General features: G+C 33.2%; 1 protein-coding gene across 1 annotated transcript; it reads right to left on the reverse strand.

The window, feature by feature from the left end:
* Positions 1-4,026: 4,026 nt before the first annotated feature.
* On the reverse strand, positions 4,027-12,857 carry LOC140975449 (uncharacterized). Its single transcript, XM_073439165.1, has 8 exons — positions 12,542-12,857; positions 10,760-12,042; positions 8,705-10,049; positions 7,622-7,901; positions 5,935-6,042; positions 5,582-5,860; positions 4,934-5,077; positions 4,027-4,740 (listed from the first exon to the last, which is right to left on the reverse strand). Exons 2-8 carry the CDS (start codon positions 11,979-11,981, stop codon positions 4,552-4,554), a joined length of 3,567 nt encoding a protein of 1,188 aa, XP_073295266.1. The 5' UTR covers positions 11,982-12,042; positions 12,542-12,857; the 3' UTR covers positions 4,027-4,551.
* Positions 12,858-20,718: the final 7,861 nt, after the last annotated feature.

Consider the following 20,718-nt stretch of genomic DNA (forward strand, 5'->3'; position numbering starts at 1 on the left):
CAATTGGGTTTAATAAATAAAATGAGAAATGGGCTGGGCCTATAGTTATTGGGCCTCACAGTAGTGAAGCTGGAGATTAGCAGCCAACTAGCGGCGGCGGATTTAGCGTTGGCGTTGGCTGCCGCAGAGGGAATTTGGGCGGTTTTGAGGAGAGGAAAGCGGGGAAGAGCGATCCTCTCCTTCCGCCATGCTCACAAGTGATCGAATTGTACAGAATATATATATACATACACACACACACACACACACACACACTAAGTAGGTGTACGTGCGATGCACGTGGGGATATAAAATGAGATATATGTTTCAATAATTGTGCAATAATTATTATAGAGTAAGCAATTCATTGACAAAAGTTTTCCAACTAAACAATAGAGAGATAAATCTATATAATAATAAGACATCATGTCTATATAAGATATAGTACGATAATAATTTTCAGTTAAGGTTGCAAACAACAAAACAAAGGATTACACAAGGGACGTAAACCAAAAACTAAAAGATAGCATGCATTAATATAAGACATAAGCACTGGAACCATCCGTTGTTAAAAACCATAACTCATTCACTCTAATGTTCTTGTTTTATCTTCATACTGCATGAATGCCTTGCTTTATTAGCTTCATTCGCTTTCAATCTTCTTGTATAAGTGTTAAAAGTTTCATTGTCTTAAAGATCGATTATATCAGGCCTCTCAGTTTTCCTCTTTGACAAACGTTTTTGTGCCAGTGTTTGAGCTTGATTGCCATTTTGCTTGTGTGTTTGGTTAGCAGCTGTGATTTCGTTGACTAGTGTTGAAATGTCTTTTATGTCCTTACTTTGGAAATGATATTCTGGTTTTTCTACCCCATCAACTATGATATCTAGAATGTTGTCTTTTGTCTTTACTGATTTATCCAACTTGAGCAGGAATTTATGAGTGTTTTTGTTGAGTTTTCTCAGTGGATTGTCTTTAATTGCTTCTCCAGCAGGCTACATGGTACAAATTTTCAAAACAAAGTAGTAAGCTCTTATTTGCGTTTAGTAATATTAGTTGTTTAGTAGTCATTTATGATAACATTACCTCGTTATATTTTTTTTGTGTAATCTTCCAAAGGACATCCAATGAACGACATTGCAACTTCTTCAAACATTGTTATTTCTTGCAATAGAATTTCCATCTTCAATCAACATTGTCAACCTATACCTGTAGAATTTTAAAATTCTTGAGTATTTAATAAATTTTCAACGATAGCTTAGAAAAAGTTTAGGTGGGGGGATGCCACTACCTTTGAACTACGACAACATCTAATTTGGTGCAATTCACGTCGTTTGGACTCTTTGTAACGGCTTCGCAACAATGGTTGCATGCATCGTACAATGGACATGAGGTATTTTCAATCTCCTTTATGATACCTTGAAGGCAATAGTAGGCATTCTACATGTAACCGAGTAATGTCTATTTGTATTACCTTTGCTATGTGTTTTTTAAAAAAATGTTAAAGCTTGAATAATTATTATATATATTGAATAAATATATAGTAAAGAATAGTGAAATAAAGTATAATGTTGAGCAAACATTTGTTAAAGTTTCTCGGTTGGTTGAAATCTCATGTATAGTCACGAGTTGAGAGTCCCTCATCATCTTTTTAATCCAAAGATCATTTAGTTGAATTCCGTTTACGTCCGGGAGCAACCTATAGATTTTGAGTTTCTTTAAAAGGTTAGGTAAAAATTGAAAGGTTTAAAATGGTTAAACATGTTAATTCAAATGTATATAATCAATAATTGTGACATATTTTGTCCTTCGATTAGAGATGTCCTTTACAAGTGTCGTATTCTGCATCATTTCTTTAAGTATTTATTCTCTAACATGACGAAAACATATAGATTAATATATGCACATAAATCTGGGTACCATGAGTTTGCCTTTTCCCTATTTTCACAAACGGGATTGAAAAATATAACAGTTGTTGCAGAAGATTTGATCTGAGATTTTCCTAAATCATAAACAGATATATATATGCCTTCTAGTTGAGATTCTAGTTGTTTCATTAGCAAGCCTTCATTGACGACGAGGGCGTCCCCATTTGTTGATATTAATAAGCCTCATGCTGCAAGAAATTGTAAATGTATTTTTGTGATAATTTAAAAAGTCTTCGTCAATGAATATCATTTTCCGAATTGTGTTTGTGCCTTGTTTGGTCGTAACTTCGTAACCTTGGCGCAAGACATCGATTTTTACGACGACATGACTTGAGTTTCGCTAGAGATCATTTAGAGCGATAACATCTGGTTGATGCGTGCTTGCATTATTCTTAGTTATAAGCGACATCAGAAAAGTTCTATAGATTTTGCAGAGATAAAAGTGATCCCGATAAATTGGATTCGTTCAAGTCTTATATTCTTGGAAAAGTACACGAAGAGTTTCTGCTCATTATGATTAATAAACATCATTTGCTTCCTCTTAGTTTTTTAAATTTAAATTTATTACTATATGGCTTTATTACATTTTGATAACCGAAAATGGTTCATATGGACTACAATTAAGTTGATCCAAAGTGTGGTGTAATTAGCATTACCATGGTTTTAATGTGTGAGCATATACAATGATAACGTATATATTATTGTTGAATAATAAGGCAAGAATTGTGTTATGCATATGTATACGTTAAACGAAATATTATATTGCCACGTAGTAATTAATGGATATAATAAATAATACTCATGCTGTTTGAACATCTATGTTTTATTAGTAATATGTGTGGGGGAAAAATAAGCTCATTCATGGATATAACGATATTACTACCATGTGCAAACAATCATAGATGTTGATGATCTCAGTAACTATATTTATTTTAGAAATATATGATTTTATTAATTCATATTTACAAATCAACTTCTAAAAAAAAATTGACTAAGAAATGTAAATAAATAATTTTTTTGACATAAAATTTATAAAAGAAAGAAGAATGTGTATTAATGTCCAAATCTATCTAAGATGGACAATCAATCACAAAAATTGACTAAGAAATGTAAATAAATAATTTTTTTGACATAAAATTTAGAAAAGAAAGAAGAATGTGTATTAATGTCCAAATCTATCTAAGATGGACAATCAATCACAAAAATTGACTAAGAAATGTATATAAATAATTTTTTTGACATAAAATTTAGACCAAATCTATCTAAGATGGACAATGAATAAAAAAAACTCTTAAAAAGACATATTAATTTAATTTACTAATTTAAATGAACAAGGACATATAAGTAAATTCACAATTGAAGTAATATATTTATATGTAATTTTAGATTTTAGATTTTAGATAGATATATATATATACACATAATTTTTATATAATATAAAAACTTATAAAGTTCAAATTAGAATTAAAATTAAAATTAAAAACTTTAATTATAATTTTTATTAGATTTTTGGATGATTAATTAAAATTTATATTTTTTAAATTATTTTCAGTTAGGATGATAGCTCTGAATCAATTGTATGTTGTAAAATAATTTTGGTATAAAAATTTAAAAACAACTTTTGCTTAATTAAAAATTCTTATAATTAATAAAAAAAATTATTTAACATATTTTTAATACTTTAAAATTTTATGGGTTTTAATAACATTTTAAATTAATATTAATATGATTATCTCGTTGGTCCATCGTGACACCAAATAATATATAAATTAGAAATTAATAACCACAATATTGTCAATGATTTCATGCTCAATCATATTTGACGAGAAATGACAAATTTTTATTCTGAGTACATGTTTTTCCATGTCATCGAAAAAAGTCATAGACGACCAAAATCGAAAATTACCAACTCAATCCCCATATTTTGTTATGAGATGAGCCAACCCGATATTTTAGTAGGTCGAAATATTTCCAACACTCCATATTTTACGTGACAGGCCGGACCGGTCTGACATATTTAGCTCGTTTTGACAGCTCTAACTAACATAACGCCTACTTCATATAGTAATTTAACAAAAGTTGAAACACAAAATGATAAGTGAGATGCAATTAAAAGTTAGCTAAACGAAAAATGAAGGTTGGCATCCACCAGGCGAAAACTCAGGCACTCCGGCTCACAGAATGACGCACAGCACAATTTCAAAGATCACTTGTACAAATAAAGGACTCAAAATAACACCAGACACTAATTTTTTGAGCAATCTCTCGATAAATACAACAGATTTTTCTCTGAGATTTACCATGCTAATACAATTCCTAGATCACACATCATTTACAACAGGAGTGTAAGACTTTTCTTTCCACCAAATAAGATGGAAAAATCAATCCAACCCGTAAATACTGCTTGGCGGGTTACAACATTTGAGTCGTGATAAAGGAGAAGACAAGTTGGCTGTGGGATAAAGGAAGATCAACAAGCAGTTAAAAAATCAAACCTAATGATTGAGCAGGCACTTGAAATTTACAACCCCGTTGATTCAATGAGCAAGCCCGGGTGGTAGAGGGAGATTTACTCCAATCCTGTGAATGGACGCGCACTCCAAGGCGACCTTCATAGGTGATAATGCATCCAAGAATTTCATATTGTTAAGAAGATATTGGTTCATATGGATATTGTAACCATGGATGTTTCAACGCCTCCATTGCAGAAGGCCGCTTCTTTGGGTTTGTTTCAAGCAGATGAGCAACAAAGTCGATGAAGCCTTGATCTCCCATTGGCAACCGATGTCTCAAGGATGATTTTTTGGGTATCAAATACTCTAGTTTGTTAGTGTCCTGAAAATGATCAAAGCGATTAAATGATGAAAAAGAGTACAACAGCAATACAAATCATTCATGCATTCGTCAATACATACTTTGGGAACCCTAAAATACGCATCCTTTCCAACTCTGTTCGTCAGTTTATTAGCATAAGTAACAAGTTTTGTGTGTGCGTGAAATGTAAAGACATGTCGTAAAATGAGTTTACCTGGTTTCTTTCATAAAGCATGTGATTTTTGGTGAAATATTTGAATGTATCTCGTCCCTTTGCAAGCAACTCTTGGTCGATCGGGCCTATGATTCCAATTACTCGAGCAAGTAGAGTGCCAGCAGAATCGTTTTGAAAAAGCACCTACATGAATAAAATTATAACTCTATTTTAGAGTTCCAAAGAAGCAATGTCAAAATCATAATAATAAAATAATAACAGCAAAATCATGGAAGTGTTCTAATAGCGAGATACTTGATAGCAGACACGAAATGAAGCACATTACGCAAATGGATGAATTTATACACATGAAGGTAATTTAGAGCCTATTAGGTTTCCCAACTTTCAGCCTAAGACAAGCCTGCATCGAACTCAGATTCCGAATAGTACAACTAAAACAATAATTGAAGGAAATCAGAAACTAGTTAAAGCAACAAGAATTTTCCTATTACAAGGGTAAGGTCGCAAGATTTCAAAATGAATTCCAAATACAAATGGAGTGTCAAAATCAAGAAAAGACAAATAAGCATACCTAGATCTAAGAAAAGAAAACAAGATTCATAGTTTATAGTTTAGCATGGGAAAAGAAAGCTGGAAATTACCAAGTTGATCGCAGATGAAAAATGAACTAAGAATAAAAAAGCTTACATTTCCTGTGCAAAGTTCAGCCAAGATACAACCAAGGGACCAAATATCAATCTTTTTATCATATGGAAGCCCCAAAATGACCTCCGGAGCACGGTAGGACCTAGATTGAACATAAGAACAAAGGTGATCTGTCTCAAAACAACTACTTCCAAGATCAATAACCTTCACCTCACATCTACTGTAACTTTTAACCAATATATTCTCAGGCTTCAGGTCACAATGTATGAGGCCAAGACTGTGCAAGAATTGAAGTGCTTCCAAGCATTGAATAGTTATAGACTGCACAAATCCAGGCTGTAAAAGTTAGAGAGGAATACATAAAAAAGATACAAGCACACAAGTGTCTCACAAACCTGCAGTCTTGGCATTGTAAAGTAGACTTCTCCTCCAGATTCTCTGTTGAATTTGTGAAACTCATACAGGTTTGCTTTAAGCAGTTCACATACAATCAACAAATGCTCCTGCATATAGAACAAAGATCAATAAAAGCTAGATGAGCATACAAAACATAAATAGCATTCATTAAACCACGAATAATTACATTCATACAATTACAAACATACAGTTACAAACATGAAAAACATGAATAATTACAAACGTACAATTACACACGTACAAACAGAAACACACTTTATTGGCAGCACGGACATGTATTAGGAGTATACATAGGCATATGATACTCTGTTTACTCATCAAGAAGATAAGCTTTTATGTATTGTAACCAAATATACTAAACATGCCGCTCAAAGTTGTTTAGAAACAATAAGCTATACAATAAACTGTTTGTGATATTTTGATTATCATCTATGTGTTGAGCTGCTGAAGAGAGCCCTGTCAGCCCCTAATTCAAAATCATTTCTCTATTGTTAATGGCATTTTTAAAACAATGAAGCAGGCACTCTGAAGCCTGCAGTGGCCTCATCAATGCAGTTGCACGTCTTGTTTCAGCTAATCCTATTTTAGCCCATTTCGAAAAGCTGAAGCTAGAGTAGTTCATACCAGATATGACATTGCTTATTATTTGTAAAAAATCTAGTTTTATGGTTGCATAGTTTCTAGAAGCACAAGGCAAACTAAGGTTCATAAGTATCCTAGAGCCTAGACGCAAGGCACAAAGCAAGGCAAGCGCTTTCTTGAAGCGAAGCACCCTATATAACGATCTGCTAGAATCTAAACATGTATTTACAAGAACAACAAAACAAAATACATTATTATTTAAGTTCATTAAACTGCATTCATCGTGGATTTACTATCTCCACACTGGAGTTGTGCTTATAAATGGCTTTGAACCCTTAAATTGCTCGCCAACACTTGGGCTTTATGGTTAAGATGCCCGCTTTGTTAAAGGACTGTACCTTACCCTATGTCGAGGTGCAAAGGCAGAGCCTCAAAGAGCCTTGCAATGAGTCTTAGTCTAGATGCACGCCTTCTGGGCTTTTAATAAATATCTTATGTTGATCTGAGGCTATTTGACAATCAAATGGGGTTATGGTTGAGTGTATCAGCTGTAAGGACGGTAAAGCGACATGTGCTTATTGCACTTGTCACCACAAACCACTTCTATCAAGTTCATGTTAAAACTAGGTGAGTGTGCTCGAAAAGAGAAAATTTAGGAAACAAATTCAATTGCATGTACTAATCTTTCCCTCGTTTTAATGCCAACCAAGGGCTATTTTGGCTAATTATATATGGTTGTACCAATGCCACACAAAATACGTGTTCTGCCAAGCAGACATAACCTTTCTACGTAATTATTTTGGACATTTACATCTTGCAGTGCTTTTTTTTCCCATGGAAGGTAAACTCAAGAAAATAATTACTTTGAAATCAAGAAGGTTAGAGAAAATAAGGAAATCTAGCCACGCCATGGGGTAACCGACAAAGAGAAAGTATGTTCAAAACTCAAATCTTAGATCCAAGCTCTAAAAATTAACAATTATGGATACTTGGTAAAAAAATATATTAAAGAATAACATATTGACAATTCAAGACTTGAAAAGTGTTGTGTTCGCCAAAGGGATGAAGGAAATGCTAACTTACTCGATAATAGAAATAGTCATACAATCGAAGAAGATGATACTTGTCAGCAGGATCATGTTTGTTCACATACTTGAGAAGCTTGATTTCATCAAGGCTCTGATCGAAAAAATCCTTGTTGTTCTTTATGATCTTCACACAAACATCAATGCCTGTGTGAAGGTCATGTGCCTGAATGGCTTTGCTGAATGCAGCTGATCCAAGATACTCGGTAACATGATAGCGCCCAGCGATGACCGAATTTAAAACAACATTAAAGTTTTTGTCCTCCTCAAAGCCAGTTCTGAACAAAAAGCAGAACAAATAAGGAAACACATTCCAAAAATTATAGATGTAAAAATGAGAGACTTGAATAAGTGGAATTCCACCATTAGGCGGTGTAAAGAGATGAATACAATCATAGTGGAAACTAAATTTCGTACAAAGATTAAAAGGCAAAGTGCAAGGATGCCATTTAACAGAAGAAAGCTACTTAAATCGAATATCTAACAAGCTACAATTTGCAGCATGATCAACTAGGCTAATTAGGACATAGAAATGTGTGTGGTTCCTGGTGATAAACATAAGCTGTACTCGATCATGTGGTACATTTTCAGAGTTATTAACTTTGTAGACTGTTGATAATGATGCTACATTTGCACAATACTTCGGTCAAAACCAGCGCTGCATATCTTCCCCCAATCATAAACAGTCATAAAGCTACGTTGTCTAGAAAGTAGAAACAAGGTTAAATATAGTCAACAGTGTGCTTCACACTCAACTCATGATACATTGCCACCATACCAGAGATTGAACCCAATTTCCCAGTTTTTTATGAAATTGCTAAACTAAAACTAGACACGAAGCTTATGAATAAACATCACTGTGTCAACGTTTGATGTAACCTGTGATATAATCATCAGAAAACTAAAAAGTTATAAAGATATTGAACTGCTATTTAATTTTCAGTTTACAACAATCTTTGAGGGGTGCGGTGCAAAGACTAGCATAGCAAACTGCGGTAAGGGTTTGTATACAAACCTTAATTCTAAATAAAGAAGACTATTGATCATATTATACGATCGACAGTAAAAAAAGTTTGCATGCCTGTTTTTCCTGTGAACAATCTTCAAATTGAAGGTTTCAAACTCCTCCTCTTGCGCTTTGATCTGTTTCACTTGCTCTTGCACAGCAGCAGCTTCCTCATCCTCCAACATTGCCGAAGGATCTTCTTCTCTTCCATCTTCTATGCAAGCATCCTTTTCTTTCTTTGCAAGTTCATTTTCAATATAACCATACTTTGAAAGAGAAGGACTAGAATTTGCTGATTCCCCATTATAAGAATTTGTTTCATCCCTTGAACTCTTACACGGAGAAGTGTTGCTGCTTTTGCGTCTTCTTGATAAAAGTATGTCACCATTAGCCATTACAGACTCTCTACCCACATCATTGATTGCAGTGTCCTTGTTTGACAACAAAGATTTACCAGAGCTTGCTTGCACCAACTTCCCATCTCTAGGAGGAGGAAAAGAAAAGCCCCCATCCATGTGGCTTTTAGCCTGTATACATGCATTCCTGTCATCACACTTAACATAATCGTCAGAACTATCTTTCATTGTTCTATGCATCTGTTTCTTGAATCCTTCACCAGTGTTCTTATCTGATTCGTGCAGTGAGTGTCTAGATCCATTGAAACCACCACTGTGATCGTGAAAGTACTCTATGTCCCCTTCACTACTACCTCCAACCAAACTGTCCCGCACTTCACTGCCTATGTCTGCAGCATCACTGTTGACTCCAACACCAATAGACCTAACTGAACCATGTTGATCATCATCCAAGCAGACATCATCTAGATTTGGCCTTCCACAATCATTCATGAGCTTTCCATCTCTTAGCATTCTTAGTTCATTATTCTGAGCGACAAAGCCCTGCCAGACAGGCTCTGAGCGCATTAAACTTAGCTCCACCTCATCCATCAACTGCCCATCATATCGACCAATCAAGCCATTCTCATTATTTTTGTGGTACATCTCCTTCTTAGTCAAACCAAGAGGATCATCAGACGATATAGCTGGATCGACATTTTTTGAAAGGGAATACTGCTCTCCAGAGAAGTAAGAATCCTCATCAGCAAATGACTGATCATCTTCATCATCCTTCGCCTGCTCCCTTTCTTGAAGGTCCAGAACACTTCCATGACCTGCAGCCTTTTCGTTGTCGCTCGGGTAATCAATTTCATGAGCCAGAAACCAGGCCTCATCTTCAATAGGTTGCCTCATATAGCCATCGTCGTCGTCGTCTTCATACTCATCGGAGTCCCAGTACTCGTTAGGATAGTCAATGCATTCACTCAATCCATCACCAATAGTGGCAAAACCAGAAACAAGGTCAGAAGCATCCTCAGTAATGCCTTGACTCACAGAGAGCCAACTCCCTCCTGTCCTTTTCCCTATAAAACAATACAAGACATTCATATCGAGGTCTCTTGGTTTCATGGAAGAGACAGAAAGAAATGCATTATCAATGATAATAAGGTGGGATTGTGGGAATGGAAAGAGTGTTGAATAGTTCTAATTATAAATTGATTTGGGGAGAAAAAATTGAAAAGGAGAAGGAGAGAAGGGCCTTTCAACAAGGGTATACAACAGTGCACTCATGACGAAATTACCTAATTTAGAATGCTCAACATCTACTTATATAAGTTCTCCCTCTCCAGATATAGTAGAGAGCTCGTTCCTAACCATAAGAAAGAGTGTCTCACAACAAGTAGCATCAAGATTGTGATCAAGTAATTTTTGGTGTGCATTGTTCAAAACAGACAAATCTTAATTCTTACACAATTTGACATATTGAAAGTTTTTGGACTGAGATAATGGGGTGCATTTTTTAAATGAGTAAGTGATATACAAGTACACATCACAGATTCAGCACATCCAAAAAGTCTTCAATCCAATAATAAGTTTAGAAATGGCTAAACCCCGCTTCTGATACAGGGGTGAATTACACGACAATACTTTTCATTTGTTTGCATTTAAGTTAATGGGGTAAATGAGTTAATGGGGTAAATGATGGGCAGGATTGAAAAACTCACAGCGTGTGCTATCAGTAACAACGAAAAGAGAAAATACTCAACTAAATATTGAAGTTTTCAGTGTATACCTGAAGGATTGACATCTTGGCCTAGAGGCACATCAAGAAATGATCCTATGAGATAAGCGTTTCCGGCATTTAAAATCTTTGCATCACTATCATCACGCTCATACTTCTCCTCCCAATGAATATTGAAAGACTTGTCTTCTGACTTAAGTCTTACTGGTGCCAGCCTTGGCAACTCTTCCTTCCGGTTCTCGGATGCAAGACAAAATTCTAATTCATCAAAAAAATTTGGCTCACCCTGAGTCTTCCCAAAGTACAGAGCTCTTCCCACCTCATCCCCTTGCTCCTTTATAGCTGTCCTGGAGTCGTTCGGTTCTACTTTCCTTTTCTCCTCCTTTTTATCAAAAATGGATATGGGACAATCATAACTGGTTGAAGTACCTTCCCTGGAGAAGGGAAAAACAGTTTTGATGGGAAAAGGCGGATGGACGGATACATCACTTTTGGACCAGGACTTATCCACAATGTCATTTTTAGAGCTTGTAACGATAGGCTCTCTTTGTTGATCGACTTCCTTGAGTTCACTTTTCTCACTCCTCTTGTGCCTCATTTCTACAATGGAATCACTAACACTACCAGGCCAAGACATTCCCTTCTCGGTAGCAAAGCAATTTTCCCCAGATTTGGAATTAACACTACAAATCTCAGGAGCCTCAGTTGAGTTTTGCAATGCCTTCCCAGTAACCTGAAATCCCAGAAAATTATTTTCATTGGCACTGTCACCTTCATTTTGACATGAAGGCACTGGACCATTGTTTGTCCTATAATTCCAAGAATACAAATCAAGCACGGCATCATCAGCATTTTTGGAGAAGGTAAAATTCTTTTCACCGATTCCAACAAACTCACTGGCCTTACTCCGTTCCCCAACACTGCCACAACTTTTCCACTTGCCCTCAGACGCATTTTTCCTTGTTCCACATTCAACCTCTTTCACAATTATCTCGTCGGAAGCCTCAGCACTACTCAAAATCTTCGAATCATCCAAACCTTCTCCACCATGTCGATAACTTAACGCCTTCCTATCCTCTTCAACTACTTTTGCTGCATTCGCTTCTTCTCCTGAACTACCAGCTGGCTCATTATCATTAAGAGTAAGTTTCTGAAAAATCCCGTTTAAATCGGGTCTATTACTCAACTCACTGCGTAAAGCAGCCTCTGCCTTTCCAAATTTGTTCCTTCGCAGAAATTCTAGTATCCCATCAACGGGATAAGAATCAGCCATTTATACAAACACAATTAGCTCAATCCAACCACAACTTACTAGAGATACCACTCACTTAACCCTGGACATTTAAAACCAAAAGAAAGTAAATTTAATATGTTAAACCAGATTTAAACTACTTTTCAAACCCATAATCAAAGGTTACACCCACAAATGAGAAATTCAATCGAGTAAACTTTCTTTAACTTCAACACTCTAATTAAAAGAAACCCGCATTACCCACTATAACAGATTCCATAATAAAGAAAAAAAAAACCAAACTATAAGTATCAAAATACTGAAACAAGAGCTAAGGAAAAGATGTAGAAACGGCATTCCATGGGACCCAACACAGAAAAGTAGATTTACATTAACCAACACTAGAGGAAAAAAAACCAAAGAACCAACGGAGATTTAATTAAGATCTGCACTTTAACGAACCCTAATAAGCACCAATAATTCTTCATAATATACAAACCAACTATAAACGCTAAACGATAGCCACAACAAATCAAAAGGGTAAGAAAACATTAAACGCAACAATACGATAAGAGTAATCTTGGAGCAAAAACGAAGCTTACAGATCGAAGAATATTCTTCCCGTGAAGCCAAACACGGTGCTATTGAATCCATTCGCCCAACCTGAAGAATTGGTCTTACAAAACATCGATCACTTGTTCACTTTTCCAAATGCAAACAATAGTAGAATAAGTTCCTGAAAAAAGAAGAAGAATTTATTCACTTTTTTCCCCTTTTTCTTTCAAATCTTGGACATTTAATTTGAATGTTTGATGGGGTTTGGCTCATGTTTTGGTATGAAGTTGGGCATTTCTGAATTGGGTTTGTGACAAAGAGGAACCCTTGTTTGGTCTGAATTTAATTGTTTAAGATTTTTTTTGGGCCTACAAAAATTTGTGGGGGTTTGGATGCAAACAAAATCTGTACAACAAATTCCAAAAAAAAAAAATAAATTTAATATTATTATCAAATTTAATATGATACTTAATTGATATAAAATAAGATAATGAATTATCATATTAAATCAAATTATTTATTTAAAAAATATTGAATTAACTTATCCAAAAATTTGAATAAAAAATATAAATTCAAGAAAAATGTAGTTTTGATATGTATGTTTGCCTCTTTGTTCATATGAGTCTTCTGTGTTATTAAATTTTAATTTTACTTTATTATATTTGATTTTTGTTTTTAAATTTTTATTTATTTTTTCATATCATACTGATGTTGAGAAATAATCACAAAGAGATGAACATATTATATATATATATATATACTATTTTATTAAAGTTGAGACACTTAGAGTAATTAACTTTGGTGTCATGTTCTGTTTTAATAATTATATATTAATAAAATGTTAAAATTTTAATGTAAGTTATATGCAGTTTAGTGGATATAGTCATTGTTTTTTTGGGTTTAGGTTATAGGTTCAATTCTTATTGAGATTATTTTTTTATTCTTTTATTTTTTTAATTTATATATCAAAATTACAGTGTAGTCTCTCATTATTTATTATAATTGTATTTTGATCTTCATTTAAATATAAATCAAATGAATTATAAAAAAATATTATACAAGCACGCAACGCGTGCGTCGGTACACTAGTATATATAATGTTTCACATTGATTAAAAATTAAAAGTTTAAAATAGTTTAAAAGATATTATAACGAACTCTTATATTAATTTGAGTAATCATTTTTGTAAAAAAAGGACGAATATGAAGTAATCCAATAAGGGACTCATTTTGCGATCGCGCAGACAAAATATGGATCCAAAACGTGACAATATATATATTCCTTGCATGATATGGAGGATAGATTTTGGTGTAAAGTAAGACAATGCAATGAATTATATACGTTATCTTCAAATTATTATTTTCTTAATATTATTTTTCATGTCTCAAGGGTTGTGATATTTGTTGACATCTCTTTGAGAGAGAGAATTTATTTTTGTAATTTTTTTAATAAATGAACTAGTTGACGAGAAAACGCTTCTATACCATTGAAAATAATTAACTTTGGTCACTAATTTTATAATTACACCAAGTCAAGCACGATTAATTTTGGTAACTTCTCAATTACACAGTCTCATATCTGAACAGGTTTGGAATATCTCATTTCAGTTTGAAATCAATTCATTTATCTTCCCTTCGTATAGAACTCTGTTAGAAGTCGCTCATTATCCGTACAACCTCGTAGCACCGATGATCAACCCCGCATTCTTCGCCCTGTCGTCACACTCAACATCATCGTTTCAGAATCTTGATCCAATGAGGGCTTGAGATCTAGCCTCAATCCGATAAATATTTCTAACAAATATATACATATTTAATAATAAATTTGAATAATTTCAACTTAATTTGTGTAAATTTACAAAAATTATATTTTCTACTCTCATCCTTGTCACAATACTTTAGTCCTCAAAATTTTAGTATAATACTTTAATCACTGAATTTTTCCTTAAAAAGACTTATAAATTAGACCATATCATAAATTTTTTACTATAAAGTTAACGACATAAACTAATATAATCGTATGATATCTTTTAAGTTTAGGAACTAAAATCTAGAATGATTACACCATGGTAAACTATTTTGTTAAAAAATGTTGAGTATGTCTCTTGTGAGACGGTCTCACGAATCTTTATATGTGAGACGGGTCAACCCTACCGATATTCACAATAAAAAAATAATACTATTAGCATAAAAAATAATATTTTTTCATGCTTCACAATAAAAAGTAACACTCTTAACATAAAAAGTAATACTTTTTCATGGATGACCCAAATAAGAGATCCGTCTCACAAAATACGACCTGTAAGACCGTCTCACACAAATTTTTGCCAAAAATGTTTATATCTTGAAACAAAAGATTTAAATGAATTGTTATGTTAGTTTTTTTTATATAAAAAATTTAATTTTACATAGTACATTACATAAGTTCCTAATGATAAATAATTTAAAATCTTGCTCTGTGTTATTTTTCTAAAATAAAGTTTCATATAAAAACTATTACAAATTTTTGTATATAGAATGTACGATAATAAAATATGTCAAGATAAATTGATTTGTTATTAATGTGCGTGTTCCCTTGTCAATAATATTAATTTTTAGCTCTTCAGATTTCAATGTATCATTTTTATGGACCCTCAACTTTAAAAAAACAATGTGATATATATGATAAATTCTCGTCCTAATGCAGTAGTCTGTAAATTATGCTAACTGAACATATTACCACCAATTAAGTACTCACATACTTCACTAATTCGAATACCTCGTTGGGGGAAATAATGTGGTATGTTGTCTTGATCAAGGTCCTTTTCAAAGCTTTATTTGCGCGACGTCATTTTCGGATCAAACTAGCTAACAATCCACATATCTGCTCCTTATTAAGGGTGTCAATTCGGGTGGGTTGGGTCGCATTGAACAATAATACTATTCAAAAATTGCTCAACTCGATCCCAACCGGAACTCGAGCCAACCCGAAAACACTCAACCCGAATCAACCCGATTAACCCGATTTCGAAGTTTTTTTAATTTTTTTAAAATAAAATTCAAAAAAAATATTTTAATTTAAACACATAATAACAAAATCTTCCTCATATATATGATTTAAATTTGAAAGTCTAATCGTAGAAAAATAAAATATATTTATTAAATCAAATAAACAATTGTTTAAAAATTAAAAAATATTCAAAATAAATATTAAATTATGAAAATTTATGATATAAATATACAATAAATATTTTTCAGACATACAATATATAAAAATGTAGGCAATATTTATTAATTATATTTTTTTCTAAAAAAAATTTAAAATTTTCGGATCAATCGAATCCAACCCAACCCGATCATTTTTTTTCTTGTCAGTTATCGGGTCCAACCCAATCTGACCCGAACCCGAAAACCTCAAATCCAAACCTGATTTTTTTCAGGTTGAATCATGTCGGGTTGATGGGTCGTGTCTGATTTTGACACCCTTAACTCCTTATAAATCCGTCTTGTAAATTTATTGTCTTCTCCTCGGTGTTTGGACTCGGCTTCGAATATTGTGGACATGAAAGCCTCATCGATCTGATATTTCTCAGTTTAGGCCACGGCTTCTCATGTAAAGCAGGCACTCATGGTTAGCTCCATACTTATAGGAGTAGTGCCGAATAACCATATTGGATATATAATTACGACAAGCAAATGGACTTAAATGAGAGACGAAAAGTACGAGGATGTTCTTTCCAATGAATTGCCATCAGTATTTCCGAAATGATGGATGTAATTGGCAACATTTCTGTATTTATGAATAATTCTAAAGCATTAAGTGAACTTTTCTTTTCTTTGTAAACTCACCAGAAGATGGCGATAATAAAAGAGCAAGCCAGCAATCATTGCTCCATGAACATATTCAAGTTGATGGAATAGGTGGACGATTTTCTATAGACGGAGTTTCCCTTAACATGGTGTGGGAAGTTTTTCCTTTCAAAAAAAAAAATCAAATTGTGTAGCTCTCTGTTAAATTTTATCAAATTCATGAAAATATTAAATTATCTTAGTAATGGTTAAGTTATTGTAGATTTCTTAAAATTCTATACTTAAAAGAGCCAACATATGATATTTACCGACTTAGAGAAAGTCTACGATAGAGTACTTAGAGAATTAATCAGGTGGATGCTTAGAAAGAAGCGTGTGCTTCAATGCTACATCGAGATCATATAAGATATGTATGAAGGTGTCGCAACTAGTGTTAGGTCTGTAGGAGGGATGTCATGTGAATTTCGTGTAGCAGTAGGACTTCATCAAGGATCGGATTTAAGTCCTTACATCTTTGCTTTGATTTTGGATGAGCTGACGAGACGTAATCATGATTAAGTAGTGTCCTGATAGACGAAACTAAAGAAGACATAAATAAAAAATTAGATAGATCGCGTGAAGCACTAGAGAGTAAAAAGTTTTAGAATATCGCTCAAAAACAGAATATTTAGCTCGTAACTTTGGTCCTGAATCTAGACGAATGGGTAGTCTAATTGAGATTGACGATCGAGAAGTCTTATATTGTGAAGTTTTTATCAATTTAGGATCTATTATCTAAAAGACTAGAAACATTAGAGAGGATATAGATCATATGATTAAAACATGATGGATGAAATGAAGAATAATATCAAGAGTCTTATGTGATAGAAGGATATCTGCGAGATTGAAAGGAAAATATTATAAGACTGTTGTTCGACCATCTATGATTTATGGTTCGGTGTTTTGGTCACTATAGGAATACATATGCATAAGATGGTGGTGACATATATGCATATGTTAAGATGAATGTGTGACAAAATGCGCAAAGTTAAAATTAGGAATGAAAGAATTATGAGCTATTTAGGTGTATCTCTCATAGAGGATGAAATTAGGGAGATAAGTATAACATAGTTTGGTCATGTGAAGAGGAGACCAAACACAACCCCAATCCGACATATCTAAGATTGACAGATTAATAAAAGAAGTAAAAGGAAGGATACATGCCATTGAAAAATCGGATAAATATGGTTAAGAATGATATCTGAAGTCTTGGTTTAAGATATGATATATGAGAAAAACACTTAGTTTGGAGAACTAATATCCATATAGCCACCCCGCAACTAGGATAATGTGCTATGATGATGATGATGGAAATATGTCATACATTACTATATGATCAAATAGAATTACTTTTAAATAAATAATCAAAATGAGCATAATAATATATTTTATATTAATTCCACCCGCGGTAACTATGATGGTAGAGAAAGTATTTTCAATCGAATGAGTGATGATTGGATGAATGATAATCTCATTGTTAATGTAGAGAAAAAAAATATTTCTAACAATTGATAATAAAATTAATTATTGTACAAATGTTTCAAAATATGAAGACTCGAAAAGACAATTGTAAGATAATTATTTTATGGTACTTTACGGTTACTTGATTAGAATATTTTATGATTTATTAAAGATCTATATCTTTATTATTTATCAAAATTAATTAAACTCATTTTACTAATTAACTTTGATATTGTGGTGACTTTATAATTTCCAACATACACTACAAGAAAAATGATTTTCCGCAGCACGTCATCAACGGCGTGCATTAAAAGCACGCTGCGAATATTACTTTTAACGGCGTGCACTCATATGTGCGCTGTTGATATTATTGCACTTGACAGTATTAACGGCGTGCTTTAAAAGCACGCTGCGGATAAGTAATAACCGCAGCGTGCGTTTATGTGTGCCATTAAAAAATTATATAAACGACAGCGTGCATGTAGATGTACGTCGTTAATATTTAGCGACGGTTTTTTGAAAACCGACGCAATATTTATATTAGCGACGATTTCTTTCAAACTGTCGCTATATTAGCAACGGTTTAAGTCAAATCGTCGCTAACTTTAGCGACGGTTCAATACAACCGTCGCAAAATTCAAATTAGCGACGGTTATATTATAACCGTCTCTAATCGCGACGGTATAAGTACGTCGCTATTAGCGACAAATTAACAACTGTCGCCATTAGCGACGGTTTAATACAAAACATTGCTAAGAGCGACGGTAAATCCAAAACCGTCGCAAATTGTTTTTAAATATCACTAGTCCATTTCCTACCACACCACTTCATAACACTTAAAATTTTTCTCTCTCAAGCAATTTAAATTTCGATTTAAGGTACTTTTTTTGTTTCAATTTTTTTTAAATTTCGATTTAAGGTACGTTTTTTTGTTTCAATTTTTTGTAAATTTTTAAGTGTTAGTTAAGATGAATATTACTATTATAGTGTACGTTTTTTTAAGATTTATTAAATTATAAACGTATTTTTTTTAATTGTAATAACAAGATTAGCGACAAATTTTATTTTAATTCGGTCGCTAATTTGCGACGGGATTTTTGAAACACCGTCGCAATATAGCGACGGTCTTTTAAAATATCCCGTCGCTAAGTAGCGACGGAATTTTAGAATCGTCGCTAATATTAGCGACGGAATGTTAAAACCGTCGCGAATTAGCGACGGTTATGCTATGACTATCAACAGCGTGCGTAGGCGCGCCGCGAATAATATTTTGTATTAACGGCGTGCATAAGCACGCCGCGGATAATCTTGAACTTTCAACAGCTTGCAACTTTGCAGCGTGCAATGTGCGCTGCGAAAAGCGAATTTGCGCGATGCGAAAAGCCATTTTTGTTGTAGTGATATTTTTCTTTACATTTATTTTTTCTAGTACAAATTAAAATTTAAAAATTAATAACTTTCATTTATTTATTTATTGTAAAAAAATTACTTTAGTGTTCTTTAATTTTTCTACGAAACACACACATCTTATATGCCACAATCCACTAGTAATATATTGTTGCTTAAACTAAATCAAGATCCTAGTTCCGCCACTGTGCGTGGTCAATAGTCATGAATTTAATTCTCTTTACCATCACCTGCTCGGGTGAGCTTGTCGCACAAAGTTTGCCTAATATCGTTTATCTGACTAGGATAGTTTGCAGACTATTATGTTAGGTCTGATGTATATCAAAATAAAAAAAATAAAGAAAACCGACAAATATATATACTAAGCTAGCATCCAACAATAATACAAAATATGTGTCATTCATGTCAAAATCGAGATGACCATCTTCTCGCTGAAAGATCAATGATCATCGTCAAGCTCACAAAACACGTCTCATCGTTCGTCTCGCTCTCTTTGAAGTCTTAAACTCATTCATCCCAATTTGGTTTTTTTTTTCAAATAGCCACTTCAACTTTCTGATCTTAACTACAACTTCGTTCTTTAAGTTGTACGTATTTGGATTGATATATTTTAAATTCATGAATTTCATATATATATTTGTAGTTTTAGAAAAAGAATACCATAAATTTCAAATTCACTTCTTGCATGTTTACACAATGTTTTTATATTAATTAAAATGAATTTCAAGTTCACCTAATAATTGAGGCATCTGAAATTCATTCTACTATATGCAAGTACGTAAGACGTAAATAAGTAATGTATGAATTTAATATTTCATCTATTATTTAATTGTTAATAATAAAACTACAATAGAAATACATGGATTTCAAAGAAATGTCCGCAAAACAACCTTAGGTATTGTCTAATTACTCAATAAACATGGAAAATAACTTTTTGGTATATTAACTTTATACATACGAGGTTTTGGTTTACTATGTATTCAAAGTTTTGTTTTGGTATAACAACTTTGATTTTAATAGTTTTTAGCTCTATTAACTGGTGTGTTGACGTGACATAGGAAAATGCTGACGTGATATAAGAAATTAATGTTGATGTGACCAACAATTGGTTCTGAAAATTAAAATTTAACGCTCCAATTAAACCAAAATTTGACAAGTTAATGGATTAAAACCTAAAATTTGATAAATTAAAGGGCCAAAAAAATTTATTTTTTCAATAAATATGCGAATAAACACAAGAATTCAGTCCACTAAAAGAGTTTCCTCACCTTACATGGGAAGTTAATTATTCACTAAATCCTCAGAAAATTCAACCTTAGCCGAAATTAAGCCGTCACAAATATGATCCAACCAAAACACAGAAAAGACACAGCTAAGTACCGATTGATCAATTAGCAAAAATTTATTCTAAGAACAAAAACAAAGCCGTAAAATAGGCACTAAAAACCTCACAAATAGCTTCAGGTATGTATCCAAACAAGGAGTGGCAAACACAATGAATTTCGAACGTATTTTTGTTAGAGTAGGTG

This window comes from Primulina huaijiensis, chromosome 4, assembly GCF_012295235.1.
Source record: "Primulina huaijiensis isolate GDHJ02 chromosome 4, ASM1229523v2, whole genome shotgun sequence".
NCBI classification, from domain to species: domain Eukaryota; kingdom Viridiplantae; phylum Streptophyta; class Magnoliopsida; order Lamiales; family Gesneriaceae; genus Primulina; species Primulina huaijiensis.